This window comes from Oryctolagus cuniculus, chromosome 1, assembly GCF_051225735.1.
Source record: "Oryctolagus cuniculus isolate XC-2025 breed Fujian yellow rabbit chromosome 1, ASM5122573v1, whole genome shotgun sequence".
Lineage (NCBI taxonomy): Eukaryota > Metazoa > Chordata > Mammalia > Lagomorpha > Leporidae > Oryctolagus > Oryctolagus cuniculus.
The window spans coordinates 224,791,371-224,812,041 of record NC_142867.1 but is presented as its reverse complement, the minus strand read 5'-3'; the positions used below and the strand labels follow the sequence as shown (position 1 = coordinate 224,812,041).

General features: G+C 39.8%; 1 protein-coding gene across 1 annotated transcript in view; it reads left to right on the top strand.

Annotated features, from left to right (window-relative positions):
* Positions 1-19,613, top strand: part of MEGF9 (multiple EGF like domains 9) — a 111,536-nt gene extending 91,923 nt beyond the window's left edge. Inside the window, exons 4-6 of the mRNA XM_002720506.6 lie at positions 6,237-6,380; positions 12,281-12,550; positions 14,921-19,613. Of these exons, the coding sequence (XP_002720552.1) occupies positions 6,237-6,380; positions 12,281-12,550; positions 14,921-15,372 (866 nt within the window). The 3' untranslated portion in view covers positions 15,373-19,613. The remainder of the gene's footprint in view (positions 1-6,236; positions 6,381-12,280; positions 12,551-14,920) is intronic.
* The last annotated feature ends 1,058 nt before the right edge of the window (positions 19,614-20,671 follow it).

Here is a 20,671-nt window from a genome sequence, read left to right as displayed (position 1 = left end):
CAGCCCCAGTATACTTATTTTAAAAATTTAAGTCGGGGCTGGCACTGTGGCATAGCAGGTAAAACCGCTGCCTGCAGTGCTGGCATCCCATATGGTCGCCGGTTTGAGTCCTGGCTGCTCCACTTCTGATCCAGCTCTCTGCTGTGGCCTGGGAAAGCAGTAGAAGATGGCCCCAGTCCTTGGGCCCCTGCACCCGTGTGGGAGACCTGGAAGAAGCTCCTGGCTCCTGGCTTTGGATCAGTGCAGCCCTTGCCGTTGCAGCCACTTGGTGAGTGAACCAGTAGATGGAAGTCCTGTTTCTCTGCTTTTCCTTCTCTGTGTAACTCTGACTTTCAAATAAATAAACAAAACTTAAAAAAAAAAAAGAATTTAAGTCACCTTCATGTAGTTGCAGTGTGCCCTGGTGAGTAACTTGACCTCTTCAGTTTGACTGAGTTGGCTTCAAGGACTTGCTTCACCTCAGGATCTTATATATTCCTGGTTTTGTTCCTATGTAACTGGTTTTTCCTTCCCAGTCAGCTGTGCTGGATCTTCCTCAACTCTGCCATAAGCACCAGAGTGCCTCAGAGCTTGGCAAGTTTCTCTTCTCCATTTATACTTTCTCATTCAGTCCGCTGGATTTAACTTAAATGCCATCTATATTCGTGCTTCTTATCAGATTTACATTTCTCCCTGATTTCTACATTTAAATATCCAACAGAAAACTTCACTTGAATGCTTTAATTGGCATTATAAAGCTAACACATCCAAAATAATCTGTTTATATTACCCTGAAAGCTGAGCCTGCTCAAACTCTGGTGTTCATTTTGGTAACTGGCATCGTTTACCCAGTTGCTCAGTCACAGAGCCTTCCAGTCATTTTGGAGTCTTTCTTTTACTTATTACAAATATCCTACCCACCTATCAGTCCTGTCTTCAGAATCCAGCCTGACTCTGACCACTGTTCATGGCCTTTGTTGCAGCATCCTTATTGAAGCCACTATCACTCTTTCTTCTGGCCTCTCTGCCTTCTCTCCTGTCTCCCCAGCCCTCACCTCACCACAGTTCAGGCTCCACATAGCTACCATGTAAAATGTAAAACCAGATCATGTCACTCCCATGTTTAAGCTCTCCAGTGGTTCTCCACCCCTCTCGGAATACAACTTAAATTTTTTTCTATGCCTACTTGAATTTATATGTTTTTGGCACCTGCCTTTCTCTCTAACTTTATCTCCTGTTGCTCTCTCCCTTATTCACTTAGTCTCCATACTGGCCTTCCTTCAGTTTGACAGATTAGAGTTTGCCTACCACACATTTCTTCTGAAAACAAAGTGCATTGATATGTTTCTGACAAGTTTTCATATAAACTATGAAGTGACAAAACAAATTAGGAAATAAGAAAAAGGCTTTTAATAGGTGATATTGATGTTTTCAAAGTTTAGTTTTGAATTTGTTTGGAAAAAGAGCCACTTATTCCTTTCTTTGATCAGTTATTTTCTTGGTTACCCTTGCCAGATTTTTTAGGTGCTCGGGCAAGAACTCATTGTCCTTCTTCCTCCATGTTTAAAAAAAATTTTTCCCTCCATTTTGTTTTCTTTTGGTGAACTACCCTTTGTTTTAGCAAGAGAAGGTGGACTTTAAGGAAGTGTTGTTATATTTCGCACAGTTGCATGGACAGCATAATGAACAACATTAGACTTCAGCTAACTTCAACATATAATTTATCATAAAAGAAGTTCCTCAGATTCTAGATTTAAAGGAAGCTTAGATCTCATCTAGTTCAGTTTTATTAATTTATAAATTAGGAGAGGCATAAAGAACAAACATTATATTTCATGGAATAGTATTTCACCCCTTGAAGTATTTGCATTACATTAAATCATTAGCCAAAGAATTATTTTCCCATTTGGCAGATTAGAAAAGTAAAACTCAGAGAAGCTATTTGTTGAAGGTCTCACAGCTGGTGAGAGAATCAGTGGGGAGTGGCATTCAGACCTCACATTGAATCCCATACCGTTTTTCTTGTGCTGTGTTGCCTCTCAGAGAGGAGTTGTAAGCTATTTGGCTCCTACCATAGGCAGACTATAAAAGGTTCTGATCTTTGTTTTTTTATAAAAATCATTTTTTACATGAAATGTGTTTAAATTACTTGAACTCTTAATATTTTATAATGTATTAATTTTATAATGATAAAAAAATCAAGATAATAAAAAATAAAAGTGCTGCATGCATATCAGAGACAGTCTGAAAATTAGACAGATGGGGGCACTGAAAGGGTTGTTGCCCTTATTACTATCATTAACATCCTGGTGCACAATAGTAGTAACTACTACTAGCTTGTCTTTGACTTGTTAATTTATTTATTAACTTTCCCTCTGTATAACTGCTACAGGTAAATGCTATCTTTAAAGCATTATGAAAAGTGATGAGTATTTAAGAACATACAGGTTTTATTGTTGTATTGTATTCCTTTTTGCTTTTTTTTTTTTTTTTGGTGAAGATTTATTTATTTATTTGAAAGTCAGAGTTACAGAGGGAGGAAGAAAGACTTAGAGAAAGAGATTTTCCATCTGCCAGTTCATTTTCCAAAGGGCCAAAATGGCCAGGCTGAGGCCAGGAGCCACGAGCTTCAACCAGGTCTCCTACATGGATGGCAGGGGCCCAAACACTTGGGCCATCTTCTGCTGCTTTTCCCAGGCCATTAACAGACAGCTGGATCAAAAATGTAACAACCAGGACACAAACCGGCGTCCATATGGGATGCTAGCATCGAAGGCAGTGATTTTACCCGCTGTGCCACCATTTTTACTTCTGAGATAGTATATTTATTGTGTAGGGTTATTTTTTCTCATTGACTTTTCATTGCAAGGTATAGCATAAAACAAATTGAAATAAGAAATTCTTCTGCCAGAAAAAAAAAAAGCTCTTAAAATAGTCAAATATAAGTGATTTTAAGAGAGTGAAATATATTGTGATAGCCACAAAGAGCTTCAGGTCTTATCTAGAATAGTAAAAAACAAAGCCCCAAAATAATAAAACTTGTATACCAAAGGCACTGGAGGAGCCGAGTGTTAAAAGTATGTATTTTTAAAATAAGGGTAGGAGCATGACCTTGTCTTTTTCTTTTGAAAAGTCACTGGCTTGCTTTTTATTAGTTTTAACCTTTAAGCTGTTAAAGGTGGCATCAAGCAGAGAGGGTATTAAGGAACCACTTCTAATACTTCTCTTGTAAGCTCACATTTTAGGTTCTTCTTTGCAGGTAAACAGGCTCTTCACTGTTTACCAGAATGTTCCTGAATTGCAAAAATTCTTTCCATGTCTGTCCTCTGAGCATGACCTTTTCTGGTCGTATCATACACAAAAGACTTATTATTGGACATCATCTTACCCCAAACATCCAGATTCTGCTACTGAATTATTAGCTGTTTTGAGGTACTTTTATATTAAAGTTTAGTACTTTATGAAACCTTTTTCTCCTAGAAATTCTTTTCATTAAATATTTTCAATGGGGGAGAGCAGGTAGGGAAATTTTGCTGATAATGAAGATTTTGACTTTTCTAATTTTTACAGTACTGTGTTGTTTAAAATTGTTTTGTGTTTACGGCCAAAATTCAGGTTTTTTTTTTAAAGGGTTTATTTATTTATTTGAAAGACTTACACAAAGAGAGAAGGAGAGGCAGAGAGAGAGAGGTCTTCCATCCATTGGTTCACTCTCCAGTTTTCTGCAATGGCCAGAGCTGAGCCAATTCAAAGCCAGGAGCCAGGAGCTTCCTCCGGGTCTTCCCACGTGGGTGCAGGGGTCCAAGGACTTGGGCCATCCTCTACTGCTTTCCCAGGCCATAGCAGAGAGCTGGATTGGAAGCAGAGCAGCCAGGACTTGAACCAGCACCCATATGGGATGCCGGAACTGCAGGCTGTGGCTTTACCTGCTACGCCACAGCACCAGCCCCACAAAATTCAGTATCTAGTACATAGTTTTCAGTTATCTTTATTGTCACAAAGATACATAGTTAAAGCGGGATCAAGATATAAGAAGATCTTGAAAGAAATCAGTAACTGAAGTGCTTATTACCGTGTGAGTGAATATTCAGTGTTCATATGATAAACTTTTGAAGCTTCCTTTCCCAGTAAATTCATAAAGCTGGCAAGAGTTCTGTGTAGTCACTTAGAATTGGGATTTAACCTGTATGCTCATAATATTTTCATCCTTTTGGTTTTTCAAATTTTGCTCCACTGTTAGGCATTTTATTTCACAGCCTCGTTCTCCCTCCTCTTTTTTGTAAATATTTTACAAGTAAGGAAAAGAAATCAAATAAGCCTACTTATGAACATTGTTAACAGTGATCTATATTTAACTTACCTTTTACAATTTCCACATCTTCTGGATGTATGTGTAGCTTTATTCACTTCCTTTGGTAATAGTAGTTCTAAGTGTCCTATTATATGTCTTTGGCCCATAAAGAATGTGAATTACACTGGCCTTTCGCATTCCCTGTTTGCAGGTGCCACATTGCTTCAGTGTCTGTGGAACTCCTTCCTATAAAATTCCCAAGCAGTGTTATTACTATGCACGTAACTTTGCTTGCCTCTTTCCTTTGTATTTTTTTGTTAATTAATTATTTTTATTTTGGATTTAAAAGATAAAAGTCTGTGAAAAACAGTATGAAAATACCCATGTACTCACGTTCAAAATAATAAGTAGCAACATATTGGTATTTTGTTTGAAATTTATATGTGTGTATATATTAACATATGTACATATGTTAACATATATGTATTAACATATACATCTTTCCTATTTATTTACTTCCATTTTATTTGAAAGGCTGAGAGACAGGACAGAGAGAAATTTTCCATCCACTGGTTCATCCCCAAATGCCTGCAACAGCTAGGGCTGGACCAGGCAGAAGTCAGGAACCCAGAACTCAATTCAGGTCTCCCACATAGGTGAGGAACCCCAAGTACTTGACTCATCACCAGGTTATACATTAGCAGGAACCTGGACCAGAAGTAGAGGAGCCAGGACTCAGAACCAGGCCTTCTAAAATGCCATGTGGGTGCCCCAAACAGTGTCTTAACTGCCATGCCAAAAGCCCACCCCTATAGTTAAATTTTTGAAATAGAAAATTTCAGATAAAAATAAAGGACTTCTTTGTTTTTCTCCCTGGTCCCACCTTTCTCCTGCCAGAGAACTAAGCAGAGTATAAAATTCCCCTATACTCTATCAGTCCACATTTTAATGTTTTTCAAAAAGTTCTTGGAAAGTAGCATTAAATGATAAGCTAATTTTGGTGAAAATAAAGATTCTTGCATAGCTTTATCATATTCTCCATTTTCACAAATGTTTTGAAGATCTCTTATATGTATGGGCTTCAATTTTTTTATACTAAGATAAACTTATCTAAATTACAAATTTCTACTAATTTTTTTGAAATGCCCTCATATATGTATGCATCCCTCCAGTTGCTGTATTATATATCAATTTGCCTAGTATTACTTATTGTAATTTATTTTTTTAAGATTTATTTATTTACTTATTTATTTGAAATGCACAGTTACAGAGAGAGAGTGAGACCTTCCATCCACTGGCTCAATCCCCAAATGGCTGCCTGGAATGCCACCTGGGTCTCCCAAGCATGAGTGGCAAGGCCCGAGCACTTGGGCTATCTGCTGCTGCTTTCCCAGGCCCATTAGCATGGAAGTGGATCAACCAGGACTCAAACCATTCCTCATATGGGATGCTGGCATCACAGGCCAGAGGCTTAACATACTGTACCATAATACCCCAGTTTTAAAATTTTTGCAAAGTAAATGTCTAACCATTCTGTAATTTGCTTTTTCAACCAATGATGTTAAGATTTATGTATGTTCATGCAATTAACTCTAGATTGCTTATAGTATCACCACTATGAAAATGCCATGATTTATCTATCTCTCTTAATAGTTATTTATATTGTTTGTATTTATTTTTTACACATAATTTGTCTGCTTTGGGTATGTAGTCAGTCAACTGACAAAGGCCTATTGCAGCTCTAATCATGAAGCCAGCCTTTCCCTGAAGAGTTCCTAGTCTGGAAGGGAATCCAGAACTCCTAGACATGGCCAATGTAGGAATAAGGTGGGATAGGAACTGAGTCCCTGTTACTTTTTATTTTCTGGTTGACTCTTACGGCCTTTTTGTTGCTGGCATGATTTCTGAAAGTTGCTGTGGTTTCAGAGTAAATCTTTAACTTTTTAAAATAATTTCCTTCTTTTAGGTGTATGTTTAAACTGCCAGGGAAACAGTCAAGGGGATCATTGTGAAGAATGCAAAGGAGGATTTTATCAGAATCCTAATGCCACTGAAGAATGTCTTCTCTGCCCTTGTTCAGCAGTGACATCTACAGGAATTTGCACCATAAGTAAGGCCTCTCTCTAAATTTTCATTTTAAAGGGGGAGAGGGAACCAGTGAATCAGTTACTATCAACAGGTATAAATTATGTTGATAAATAAAGTTCTGGGTGCTGTAGGTGGAAGAGAGTTATCAAAACAAGGATTCCTTTCTAGCAATTCACAATACAAAATATATGTGGAATTTTAAAAAAGGGACATATGAGTTAAAAAAAAAAAGCAACATAATGAGTTAACACAAGAGCTTCAAAATCAAGCAATATTTGCTAACCTATTTCAAGGTAACATTTACTAATTATTCTTCCAGGGTACTTAGTAATGGTGTCTACAGATATATATATATATATATATATGTGCGTGCGTGTGTGTATAAAGATTATATATATGTATATAAAGATTGATTGATTGATTTTGAGAGACAGAATTACAGAGAGAGAGAGAGAGAGGTCCATCTTCCATCTGCTGGATCATTCCCCAAATGGCCACAATGGCTAGTGCTGGGCTAGATTGAAGCCAGGAGCCAGGAACTTCATCCAGTCTTCCACATGAGTAGCAGGAACTCAAACACTTGGACCATCTTCCACTGCATTTCCCAGGCCATTAACAGGGACCTGGATTGGAAGTGGAAGAGGCAGGACGAGAACCTATGCCCATATGGGATGTCAGCATCTCAGGCAGCAGCTTTACCTGCCATGCCACAATGCTGGCCCCTACAAATATATCTTACAAATACAGTTATTCTCACTTATTATCTACTGCTATGTAACCAATTATAGGTTGAGTATCTAATATCTGAAATACTTGGGACCAAGGAATGTTTTAGATTTTGTAGTATTTACATAAATATAAGATAATCAGGAATGGGACCTAAATCTAAACACAATTCATTTATGCATTTCATCTACTGAATGAAAGTACTTTTATACAATGTTTTCAATATATCTGTGTTTAACTGCAACTTGTTTCATGAGGTCAGATGTAGAATTTTCACTTAAGGTGCTATGTCAGTGCTCAGGAAATTTCGGATTTGGAAGCAATTCAGGTTTTTGAATTAGGGATGCTCAACCTGTATCTTAAAATTTAGTGACTTAAGACAATAAGCACTTATTATTTCATATGGTTTCTGCTTCCCTAGGGAGTTCTGGTTTGGATTCTTCTCCCCCTCCCTCTTTTTCTCATTACTCTTTTTTTTTTTTTTTTTTTTAAGATTTATTTATTTTAGCCGGCGCCGCGGCTCACTAGGCTAATCCTCCGCCTAGCGGCGCCGGCACACCGGGTTCTAGTCCCGGTTGGGGCGCCGGATTCTGTCCCGGTTGCCCTTCTTCCAGGCCAGCTCTCTGCTGTGGCCAGGGAGTGCAGTGGAGGATGGCCCAGGTGCTTGGGCCCTGCACCCCATGGGAGACCAGGAAAAGCACCTGGCTCCTGGCTCCTGCCATCGGATCAGCGCGGTGCGCCGGCCGCAGTGCGCCGGCCGCGGCAGCCATTGGACGGTGAACCAACGGCAAAGGAAGACCTTTCTCTCTGTCTCTCACTGTCCACTCTGCCTGTCAAAAAAAAAAAAAAGATTTATTTTATTTGAATGTCAGAATTACACAAAAAGAGGAGAGGCAGAGAGAGAGAGAGAGGTCTTCCATTTGATAGTTCACTCCCCAGTTGGCCGCAATGGCCGGAGCTGTGCCAATCCAAAGCCAGGAGCCAGGAGCCAGGAGCCAGGAGCCAGGAGCTTCTTCCAGGTTCCACACGGGTGCAGGGGCCCAAGGACTTGAGCCATATTCTATTGCTTTCCCAGGCCATAGCAGAGAACTGGATAGAAAGAGGTGCAGTGGGAACTAGAACTGGTGCCCATATGGGATGCCAGCACTTCAGGCCAGGGTGTTAACCTGCTGCGCCACAGTGCCAATCTCTCTCATTACCCTTTAAATAACAGCCTTATTGAGAAATAATTCATATCCCATGTATTTATTTAAAATGTACAGTTAATTTTTCTTAATACACACATGCACACATATATAATGTCGTTTAACCGTCATCACAGTCACGTTTAGAACATTTTCGTCACCTTCCCCCACTTAAAAAAAATGCAACCCTGTAACTGTTACCCTAGCAGTAAGTGATACAAGAGAGGGATTGAGGTTGTAATGCATTTGCAGCCTGGTATCTGGAATCATAGAATGCCACTTTTGAAACACTTTGTGGGTTATACATGTCTACCCAATTAACCATGGGAGGGCACTATACAAGAGTGGGAATTCCAGGAGAGCAGGGGTCATGAGGGGCCATCTTGAAAACTGGCCACCATACTTTGTAATACAAACTGATATATCCCTCTTACCAGAGGGAAGTCTGATAGATTCTTTCATTTTTCCACAGAAACTTATTGGGCACCTAGTACATGTTTGTTTTTGTGCTAGGCAAGGAATACAAAGATCATAAAATGTGATCCTTGTTCTAAAGGAGTTTGTAGTTTAGTAGAGAAAGGAAAACACATAAACAAAGCGTTAACCATAGCAAATGCTTTTATAGGATATAGTGGGACACAAAGGAAGGGAATTCTATTGTATGTGAGAATGAATGTTGGGACATAAGTCATAAAAAAGGTGACACCTGGAGGTATACACCTTATTAATTATTGCTATAAATGTGAATCCATATTAAACATTTAGGAATAATAAAGGAGGAGTACTATCTAGAGTCAGAAATGTGAAAAGATTATGTATTAACATCTAAATCTGCTTCCATGATATCAGAATTCTATAAAGGATTTCTTATTTTTATAAGTATCTTGATTATATTGTTAAAGAATTTATGATTTCATAGCTTTTTAGGAATTGTAAAAAAGAAATTATATTAGTCCTATGCACATCTAAACTATCTTCCCTTGTAAATCAAGAACTTGGCTTATAATAATAGTTCCTTTACAAATGATAGTTGAAAAATTGACTGATTCCACTTGCATATGATAAATTTAAAATTTAGGGGCCGGCGCCGTGGCTCAATAGGCTAATCCTCCACCTTGCGGCGCCGGCACACCGGGTTCTAGTCCCGGTTGGGGCGCCGGATTCTGTCCCGGTTGCCCCTCTTCCAGGCCAGCTCTCTGCTATGGCCAGGGAGTGCAGTGGAGGATGACCCAGGTGCTTGGGCCCTGCACCCCATGGGAGACCAGGAGAAGCACCTGGATCCTGGCTCCTGCCATCGGATCAGCGCGGTGCGCCGGCTGCAGCGGCGGCCATTGGAGGGTGATCCAACGGCAAAAGGAAGACCTTTCTCTCTCTGTCTCTCTCTCTCACTGTCCACTCTGCCTGTCAAAAAAAAAAAAAAAAAAAAAAAAATTTAGAAGTTTTCTCTATAGAAAAATGATTCCCAACAAAAACAATGTGCTTGAATCTTCTGTTTTTGTCTGACTTTTCCAGGGATTATAGGTTCTCTAAGGCAGAGACTCTGTCTATATTTTTAGCCATTCTGTCTCCATTTGTAGCTTAATTAGCATTATTAATGCCAATAATAATGCATCCTGAGTAGAAAGAGAGTTAAGCGTAACTCAGGGGAGAGAGTAGTCAGATGTACAAAACTAGAACCATGAGAGTTCAGGAAGGAAGGATAGTTTCCTACTGGGGGGTAGAAAAAGTCTTCACGAAGTAGGTAACACTTGAACTAAGCTTTGAAGAGTGAGGATTTGGACATCTAGAAATATACCTTGTAGAGGTGAAAGGGAGATCAAAACCAAAGACTGAATAGGGGCTTGACCAATCCAATTTGGCACATATGTCTGTGTTCCAAAACACTGAGCAGGCTAGGGGTCTGATGCTTTCAGAGTTGCCTATTTCTCATGGAGAGACTAACATATAAGTAAGTGCAATGCAGTATCATGAATATGTGTATAGCGAATGCACTGAGAAGGAGCACTGACCTGAAGTTGGGGAGGATCAGCAGTGACTTCAGAGGTGGTAATAAAATGAGTCTTGTGGGCAGGCATTTGGCTTAGTGGTTAATATGACCACATCCCACATGAGAATACCTGGTTTCAACACCTGGCTCTGGCTCTAGACTCCAGCTTCCTGCTAAGGCAGACTCTTGGAGGCAGCAATGATGGCCCATGTCACTGAGACCCTGCCACCCACAGGGGAACCTTGACTGAGTTCCCAGCCACTGGCTTTTGCCTGGCCAACCTTGGGAACATCTTGGGAGGGAACCAGCACCTGGGAGCTCACTATCTCTGCCTGCCTGTCTCCCTGCCTCTCAAATAGATTTAGAAAGCAAAAACAAAAACTGAGTCTTGTGATGAGCATCCACATTTAGCAGGTAGCAGGAGAAGGAAGGACATTTTAGATAAAGAGATCAATATGAAGCCGGCGCCGTGGCTCACTAGGCTAATCCTCCGCCTAGCGGTGCCGGCACACCGGGTTCTAGTCCCGGTCGGGGCGCCGGATTCTGTCCCGGTTGCCCCTCTTCCAGGCCAGCCCTCTGCTGTGGCCAGGGAGTGCAGTGGAGGATGGCCCAGGTGCTTGGGCCCTGCACCCCATGGGAGACCAGGAAAAGCACCTGGCTCCTGGCTCCTGCCATCGGATCAGCGCGATGCGCCGGCCGCAGCGCGGCGGCCATTGGAGGGTGAACCAACGGCAAAAGGAAGACCTTTCTCTCTGTCTCTCTCTCTCACTGTCCACTCTGCCTGTCAAAAAAAAAAAAAAAAAAAAAAGAGATCAATATGAACAAAGAAAACAGCTGCTTTGATCAAACAGCTGCTTGGATATGGCAGAAACCAAGTACAGGGAGAGGAATGAGCATGAGCAGGGCTTTGGAATGTCATGTCTTCAGGCCCAGTGGGTCTCAACATGACAGACTTGAAGGATTTTCACACACTTCGATTTCAGTCCTTTAGTCTATTTCACCACAAATTTCTCATGTTAATTTTTGTTGCTATAGTTATTAGAGTGCAAAAATGCTATAAAATATGAGACTATTGTATGCTATAAGTTCCTTGGGAACAGGAAGTATGTATCTTTCTGTTGTTTTTTTGTACATATTATTGTTTGCATGAGTTATGAATTCCCATGAAACTTTTTAAATGAATACCTATTATTGTTAAAAGCAATTTAAATATTTCTGGCTTAATACCCTTATTTGAAATATGAGAAACTGAGGCCCAGAGTTCAGTAACTTACTTGAGTTCATACTGCCCATCAGGATTATCATGAGTTAAAATTCTTTATTAATTGTACAACTCTATGAAAAGGCTAAAAACCATTGAATTGTACACTTTAAATGGTTGAACTGTATAGTGTATGGATTATAGCTCAAATAAAGCTGTTTTAAAAAGAAATAGTAAAGTAGGAAAAAGGGCTTTATTTTTCATAAAGAGCATTAGAAATAGGCTGGCATTGTAGCATAGCGGATAAATCCGCCACCTGCAGTGCTGGCATCCCATATGGGTGCCTATTCCAGACCCAGCTGCTCCACTTCTAATCCAGCTTCCTGCTTTTGTGCCTGGGAAAACAATAGAAGATGGCCCAAGTGCTTTGGTCCCTGCACCCATGTGGGAAACCTGGATGAAGCTCCTGGCTCCCGGCTTCGGCCTAGCCTAGCCCTGGCCATTGTGGCCATCTGGGGAGTAAACCAAATGGAAGATCTCTCTCTTTTTCTGTTTCTTTCTTCCTTTCTCATTTGGCCATCTTCCACTGCTTTTCCTAGGCCATTGACAGGAAGCTGGAAGGGAAGTAGGGTCGCAGGGAAATGAACTGAAGCCCATATTGGATGCCAGTGTCACAGGTGGTAGTTTTATTTGCTGCCTCATACAGCAGCCCCTCCATATGAAGAGATAGTAGGGAACCTTTATAAATCTTCCTGAGGACTAGTAGCTATTTGCATTTTGAGTCATTATTTTATGAAATTATTTTGGTGTTCTCTCTTTTTTAGAATTGGGTGAATCAGAACCTAAATGTAGCCAGTGTAAAGAAGGTTACACAGGCCAGAACTGCAATCAATGTGAAAATGGCTATTACAATTCTGACAGCATCTGTGTGAAATGCCAGTGTAATGGCCATGTGGACCCAAGTAAAACTCCAAAGATGTGTAATTCCAAGAGTGGTGAGTGCATCAACTGCCTCCATAACACCACTGGGTTTTGGTGTGAGAACTGCCTAGAAGGTTATACTCAAGACCTCGAGGGAAATTGCATCAAGAAAGGTAAACCTTCACCTAAGGTTGTAAATTTAATATCTAAACCTAACAGTGAAATTTTCAGAACAGCTGCCTTTAGCTTTTAAAACCTGCCGCTGTCACCAGAGGAGTTTCTGGAATAGATTTTGATAGATATTTGCCTAAAAAGGTCTCCTCCTTTTCCTGCTGCTCTCCTGATACACCAAAGCCAACTCCAGAAATGTGAGGACCAAGACAAAGTCACTGTGACAGTGAGACAAAGTGTTCTCATTTTTCCCTTCATCTATTTTTATTTTTATGTTAATAATTTTAAAAGTTCTATCATTTCTTTTATCTTTTTGCTTCCTTTATTCTCATCACTTCCAGTGATCATCAAAGATCCTTTCAACGAGGGACCTATAATCTGGTTAGAATTTCCAGCTTATAAAGTGGAGTTCATTCTAGCAAATTTCCTAAGCTGGAGCCCAAGTATCCGCATGTGTGACGGAGGAAATAGTAATAATATTATTTTTGATTTTTAAAAAGAAAACATTATTCATATGACAAAATATTTCCCTCAGGGAATTTCAGAAAGGATTAGAAAAAAGTAATGATTATAAATTCTGGTTAAGTTAGGGGTATTCCAGTTTATTAGGTCATAAAGAGATTAAACTATGTTTTACAAACAGTTCTTTGATATTCTAACAGATGCTGAATTCCAGGTCTGTGGCAAATGGAATCTGTCTGCCATTTTCTTGTGGCAGTCGTAACCTTCTGTCATATACTGTAATGATCAAGGCTAAAAGACTCAAAGTAAACTCTGTCACTACCTAGCAACCCTATCACTCAATTCTTTCTCATTTGAGAGGCATACATTGTCCATACTCAGATCACAGGACTCTTGTACACTTTTTCTTGTTAGTTAATAGGTAATATAAATTTTACCCCTTTTTTATGATAAATTGATGTGGCTATTTGTGTTGATTAATTATAATGTTGATATTAGTGATTTTATTGACTGGCTACTATGTGCCAAGCACTATAAGCGTTAAGTGTGATAATGCCTTATAGCACATTATCTCATTTAATCCTTCCCAAGAACTCTGCAAGGTAGACATTATTCTCATTTTACAGATGAGGAACTAAGGTGTAAAAAGATTGATTTATCTATAGCAACACAGTTCTAAGTGATTCCAAAGCCTTTAGTCCTTCCACTGAGCTGTATGCTGTCATGGAATTACAAAGCATGGAACCTAAATTATAAAATAGCTGTAATATATAAAAAGGAAGAATTTCTACATGTGGAATTCAAGGAAAGCTGTTTTCTCTCTTGGCTGACATCAACTTTGTACATTTTAATTGTGTTTTTCAGATGTAACTAGAAACACAGCTTTTCCTATACCTCCTCTGAGGAACTTTTTACCTTTATCAATTACCCTCAGACATGTTATATTTATTTTTGTTGAAATGATTGACATCTAGCCCTGTCATTTGTAATTATGTAATTTAGAGCTCAGGAATGTCATACTTACTGCTTTTTTAGGAATTTTTGTGACTATATCCATGAGTAAAGAAGGATGGAAAACTTAATTTTCCTAAAGATTTTTTTTGCAAGTTTCTATCTGGTTATTATTTGTTGGGGAAGTAATACAAAGGAAGACAGGCCAACAGCCCTAGAGAAAAAAGATATTTGAACTCTCTGACCTTCTCGGTCAGTCAATGTACAAGATGCAGCTGGCTTCCTTCCACTGGACTGTGTCTGGACATCTGAACAAGGGACTTGACCTACACCCTTTTATAAAGGTGATCCAAGGCCCTTCCTTGGCTTGTCAGCTCCTTCCCAAAGATTTTTTTTTTTGACAGGCAGAGTGGACAGTGAGAGAGAGAAAGAGACAGAGAGAAAGGTCTTCCTTTTGCCGTTGGTTCACCCTCCAATGGCCGTTGCGGCCGGCACACTGCGGCCTGCGCACCGCGCTGATCCGAAGGCAGGAGCCAGGTGCTTCTCCTGGTCTCCCATGGGGTGCAGGGCCCAAGTACTCGGGCCATCCTCCACTGCACTCCCGGGCCACAGCAGAGAGCTGGCCTGGAAGAGGGGCAACCGGGACAGAATCTGGCGCCCCGACCAGGACTAGAACCGGGTGTGCCAGCGCCGCAGGCGGAAGATTAGCCTATTGAGCCGTGGCCCCGGCCCCAAAGATTTTAATATAAGTGTTACACATATTGGAGAATATCCATGGGTGCAATAAACTAGCTTTATCACTATCTTTCTTTAAAAATTATTTTTAACATGCATACCTTAAAGCAGAGTATCATGTCAACATCTCACATCAACTTCCACTCCCATGTGTATTTCTTTTATTGTTTCTCAAAACTGGATAATTTTGTCTTTTACATTTCATTCTCTGTTTTTATTTTCAGAAGTTATTGTTCCAACACCGGGAGGTTCTACCATTTTGGTTTCCAATGCCTCTTTGACCACTTCAGTGCCCACCCCTGTTACAAATAGTACATTTACCCCCACAACCCTGCAGACTATCTTTTCAGTAAGCTCTTCTGAAAACAGCACTTCAGCTTTAGCTGATGTATCATGGACCCAATTTAACATCATCATTTTGACAGTCATCATCATCGTGGTGGTGCTGCTAATGGGATTTGTGGGGGCAGTGTATATGTACCGTGAGTACCAAAACCGGAAACTCAACGCCCCCTTCTGGACCATCGAGCTGAAAGAAGACAATATCAGTTTCAGCAGCTACCATGACAGCATTCCCAATGCAGATGTGTCGGGATTGTTGGAAGATGATGGCAATGAAGTGGCTCCCAATGGACAACTGACCCTGACGACACCCATACATAACTACAAAGCCTAAGGAACTGGAGCTCTCCTCCTGAATTACCACACCACAGTGCTTACTAAGACTGCATCAGCCTCTGGAACAGACAATGCCTGGGTAGTTCCCTGAGAAGGCAAAGGCAGATCTGAAATTCTCCAATACAAATCTATAATGCACTTAGCTTATCCATTACTCTTCATTTTCCCATGAAATTTGAAGCATTCATCATCATGAAGGACTTGAAGCAAAGTATATTTTTATACCAAATCACATGGGAATTTGGAAAGGCTGAATCATATTGTGCAGCCCTAATCCACTTTGACCTCCAAGTGGACTCTTGGAGAATCGTTCACCAAACCAATAGTAACAAGATGATGGATGTGAAGGGGGAAAGAGTGCTGGAAGACTTCATCTCCTTTCCCAAACTTTTTTTTTAAAAGGAGGATCAGGGATTATATTCATTTTGCTGTACAAAATGACATCATTGAAGAAAAGTTGGTGTCTAGGTTGTATCACTATACATAATCTTGATTATTCTGGAATGTGGCAGAGAAGTCCCAAGGAGATCTTTAGAAGGGCTTGATTTCTCCTCCCAGGATTCTTGTTCAATGTGATGAGATTAAAGCACAGGATAAGCTTCTAAGGGTGGAGAACAGAGGCAGCACTGGGGAGCAGGAAGCTGACGGACCTCCTCAGGGTCTCAGTGTGAATAGCAAATTGTCTGAAAACAAGAAATATTCCTGCTTCTAGAATTACATGTATATAGTGAATGTAGCATATCTGGTCAACATTGTATTTGTATCTATTTGTAAAAAAAATCATGTCATATTTTATCATCTAGAATTTATTTGTACAGCAGTTAATAGCATTGTAAAAAGAAAATGGGGATTGGTTAAAATACTGTAAAATAGATGGCAATATTGCTAGAGCTGGGACTCTGGTGAGTATCACTCATGTTTAGTCCCTCTTTGGACATTGTTGAAATTTACAAGAGGTTGAATGTTTCTAATCTTTCTTTTCTCAGCCTATAAGTAGAGTTATATGCTCCTTGTCTTACTATAGATTCAAGCAATAGATTTTTAAGTAAAAAAAAATTGTTAAGCTGGGACATAGGCTGCATTCTCAAAAATACCCACCTAATTAAACATTAGCCACTCTATGTATTTTACACAGTTGACAAAAAACATATTCTCATTAAAATATTTTTACCTGAATGTAAAAGATAGTCTTCCAAAGGATGGAAATATTTCGGTTCCAAAAAAAAAAAAAAAAAAAAAAAAAAGCCATCCTATCACTTGGGATCCCTAGTTTTGATTCTTATGAAATTTTTGTATCTCACCTCAAAGCTAAAACATCTATTATTTGAGTACAGCTTATCATTCACTTGCCATGATGTGTGTGCCATCTCTCTGCAGTCCCATAGTTCTCCCATCTTCTTGTCCCTCTAGGGTAGCTCCATAGTTGAGTATGTGCAGTTGGTCCTTGCTTTTAAATGCATTTTTCCCCTAGAGATCAGCTACTGTTACTCTCATCTACTATGATACTGACAGGTTGTGGGTGAACCAAGCCAGGAAAGGTGGCCAGAAGACCAATAGAGATATTTATTAAGAGGAACAGCAAACTGTGAAGTGGTTAGAAAAAAGTGAAGATTTCTTGTTAGCTTAGAATTAGAAAATCTAAGTTGACCCCTTTGCTTAACTTCCTCAGAGAAAAACCTAGAATTTGGACTTTCCTCTGTGGGAGGCCACTAAGTTGTTCTCAGGGTTTCGAGATGATGATTCTGGAGGATGTGTGACCTGAAGGTGTCCTGCTTATTTGGCCATTGTTCACAAGAGATTGCATTACATTACATTACAATTATTTAATATTTCTATCCCTGTTTGTAGTTTGCAAAGCACTTTTCCATGTGTGTCCTTTGTTCCTTTCTGTAGTCCCCTGAGGAAAGAATTATCATTCCCATTTTATAAATGAGAAGACTGAGTCACAGAGGGGCTACATGTCTTGTTCAAGGCTGTATACAAATTTGTGTCCTAAGTAGGCTAGTGATCAGGACTCCTGACCCCGATTCACATGTCCTTTCAACTGTATGCTAACACATAAATTGCCCAGCTGTGGACACAGGGCGGCTAGGAGGAGGAGTCTCATTTGTGGATGTTTCTAGGTTTTTAATTAAATACCAGCTTCCGGGCCATACAGCTGTTCGAAGAACTTTGTGAAAAGACACAGAGGAGTGCTATCTGGAGCCTGTATCAGTGAATAAAGATAAAAAACCTGCCAGTTTATGCTTCATTAAAGAGAACTACTCCCTCCAAGCAGGGCCAGGAGAGGAACTTACTTTCCCCAGAGTCGCCACATCTTTGTGCATAGACTGCACAAAATGGCAGACTCGCCTTCCTCCCTGATACTCGTTCTCCGCCCCCGCCAAAAGCCAGGATGGAGGATGGGGAGAGGTAAACATTTGCTGAAAGGAGCTGACCCAATAAAGAGTGTGGTGAAGTCTGAGAACCAAAGGCGAATAGCATTCTGACCATGTGAAGATTCCTCGAAACAGACTAAAAGGGCATTGCAAAACCTGAATCACAAAGAACATTTACCCTCAAATGCCGGGTAACACTTTCCTGGTCATGTTCTTATTTTTTCTTATTTTTTCCCAATGGAAGAAAAATAAAGGTCTTAAAATTTGCTTTGAGTATTCTTTAGTTGACCCAGGCTTTTGCTTGAGGAAATAATTTTGCTGTAAATTGTAACTCCATCTTGCAATGATCTGCCGCTGAAATCAGACAAGGCAACCAGGGTGGAGTGCCCTGCACGGCCTTCATTCCTCTAAAGCCACAGCCCCTGTGAACTGTGGGGTCCTGCAGTGGGTCCCAGCTGTCCTTACAAAGCCTGACGCTGGAAATATTTTTGTCTAAGGATTAGAAATGTGTTTATTTTTAAAGAAGATAAGACTGATGTGCATCGCACCAAGAAATAACAAATACTGCTATTAAGTAATACTTTTATCTTCATTTAACTCATTTGGTCAGCCCCTATGCATTTCCCACAGATGCTTGGGGTGGTGTCTTTGTCCTCTACTTGCCTCCCTGTACTCGCTGCGCTAATAGGACTTTTACTAATGGGACCTCTCCAATTACAGAAAGGAAAAAATGACCTAGTATGTATTGCTTTTCCAGGGATGCTTGGATTTTAAAAGAGGAGAACAGAGCAGGTATGGGATTGGAGAATAGAGATTTTTTTGGAACAGGATTTGTTGAAGCCTCAACTTATATGGCTGCTGTCTAGCCCCAGTATGCCCAGGCAAAGTGACCATTAGAGCAATACTCACTGACCTTCTAGTCCCTTTTGGTCAGCTGAGTGCCTTCAGGATATTCACTCCTTGTGCTGTTTTAGAAACAGAGCTAAGCCAACAGTGCTTCTCTTGACAGCTTCAATTGGATCTGGGTTATTTGATCATTTGCCTTGATTCTGTGCTTTTGTAGGACTCTTGGTGAACATTACACCACTTATGAAAAACACCACTTGTAATTCTCCGGCTCTTATATTTTGATGTATGTGGAGAAGAGTTGAATTTCCACATCTCAAAGAAATCTCTCTGATAAAAAGTTCAGAGAAGTAAAAACTGAGGGGTAACAGCACAACCTGTTAGAGTGAGAAAGGCACTCAGAGAACCTCTAGTCTGTTAATAATCTTGCTAGTGAAGAGTTTGGGAGCTAAAATGAGTTGTTGGGGGGGAGGGCGGGGTGGAAGGTTAGCACATTTTTCTCTTTATCCTGAGCCAGTGACTACTACGCCAAGCGGAAGGCAGGAAGAACACAGGCTCATCTGCAGAAGCCAGATGATGTCCCGTGGCCCAATGGTTGTGGATCACGAAGTGTTGGTGGATAAGTGCGGTGTTTTCAAAGGCAATTGGGAATCTTTCTTATTTATTTTGTATGCATATGCAATAACTGCGGCGGCAGCCCCAGAATGTGAGCCCAGGGCTTCAGATCTAAGTTAGTCCAAACGCTAAATGATTTAAAGTCGAGTTGTAATGCTAGGCACAAGCACTCTGTAATAAGTTAAATTTCAGCCCAAGCAATTAGAGAATGTTTCTGAAACATTAAACATGTATTTATGTCACTAAAATTCTAACACAAACGTTAAAAACATGTCTCATACATATGCTGTACTAGGCTTCATGATGCATTTCTAAATTTGTGTATGATTTGAATATATGAAAGAATTTATACAAGAGTGTTATTTAAAATTATTAATAAATGTATATAATTTGTACCTATTGTAGATTTGTTGTTTTACTTTTTGTGTGGTCACAGTTGTTACTAGTCCAGATTTGTCCGTATGTGTGTATGACGAGTCAAGTATCAATCTACTTCATGAAAATCCTTGAACCCTTCATGTATTGTCCATGCATTTTAAGGTCACTTGAAGAATACTTTCCACATGGATTAAAGAAAAAACACAACATAAAGAACATGTACCCTCTTAAAAAAACACACACACCTGAGAAAATATGTCCCCCCCAGAAATCTTTTATTTAAGAAATACAAACTTCATGCATTTCATATAGTGATTCTTCCCACTGTGCCTTCCCCCCTCCCTCTCCTACTCCCATTCTTATTTTTTACTAAGATCTATTTTCAATTTTAACTTTATACACATGATTAACTCTATACTAAGTGAAGAGTTCAACAAATTGTATGAAAAAAACCCTGTTCCTCAACAGTTGAAACAATGACTGTTCAAATTCATTGCTTCTTGAAGTATTAATTTCACTTCTATAGATTATATTTTAGGTGCTCTATTAGTTATCACAGATCAGGGAGAACATATGGTATTTATCTTTTTGGGTCTAGCTTATTTCGCTAAGTATGATGTTTTCCAGTTTCATTCATTTTGTTGCAAATGACAGGATTTCTTTTTTTTTTTTTTACTGCTGTGTGGTATTTTATGTTGTACATATCCTATAATTTCTTTATCTAGTCTTCAGTTGACAGGCATTTGGGTTGATTCTACAATTTAACTATTGTGAATTGAGCTGTAATAAACATGGGGGTACAGATAACTCTTTCATATGCTGATTCATTTCCCTTGGGTAAATTTCCAGGAGTGGGATGGCTGGGTCATATGGTAAGTCTGTATTCAGATTTCTGAGGCATCTTCATACTGTCTTCCACAGTGGCTATACCAATTTACATTAGGGTACCTTTTCTCCACATCCTTGCCAGCATTTGTTGTTTGTTGATTTCTGTCTGAAAGCCATTCTAACTGGGGTGAGGTGAAAGCTCATTGTGGTTTCAATTTACATTTTCCTGACAACTAATGATCCTGAGCATTT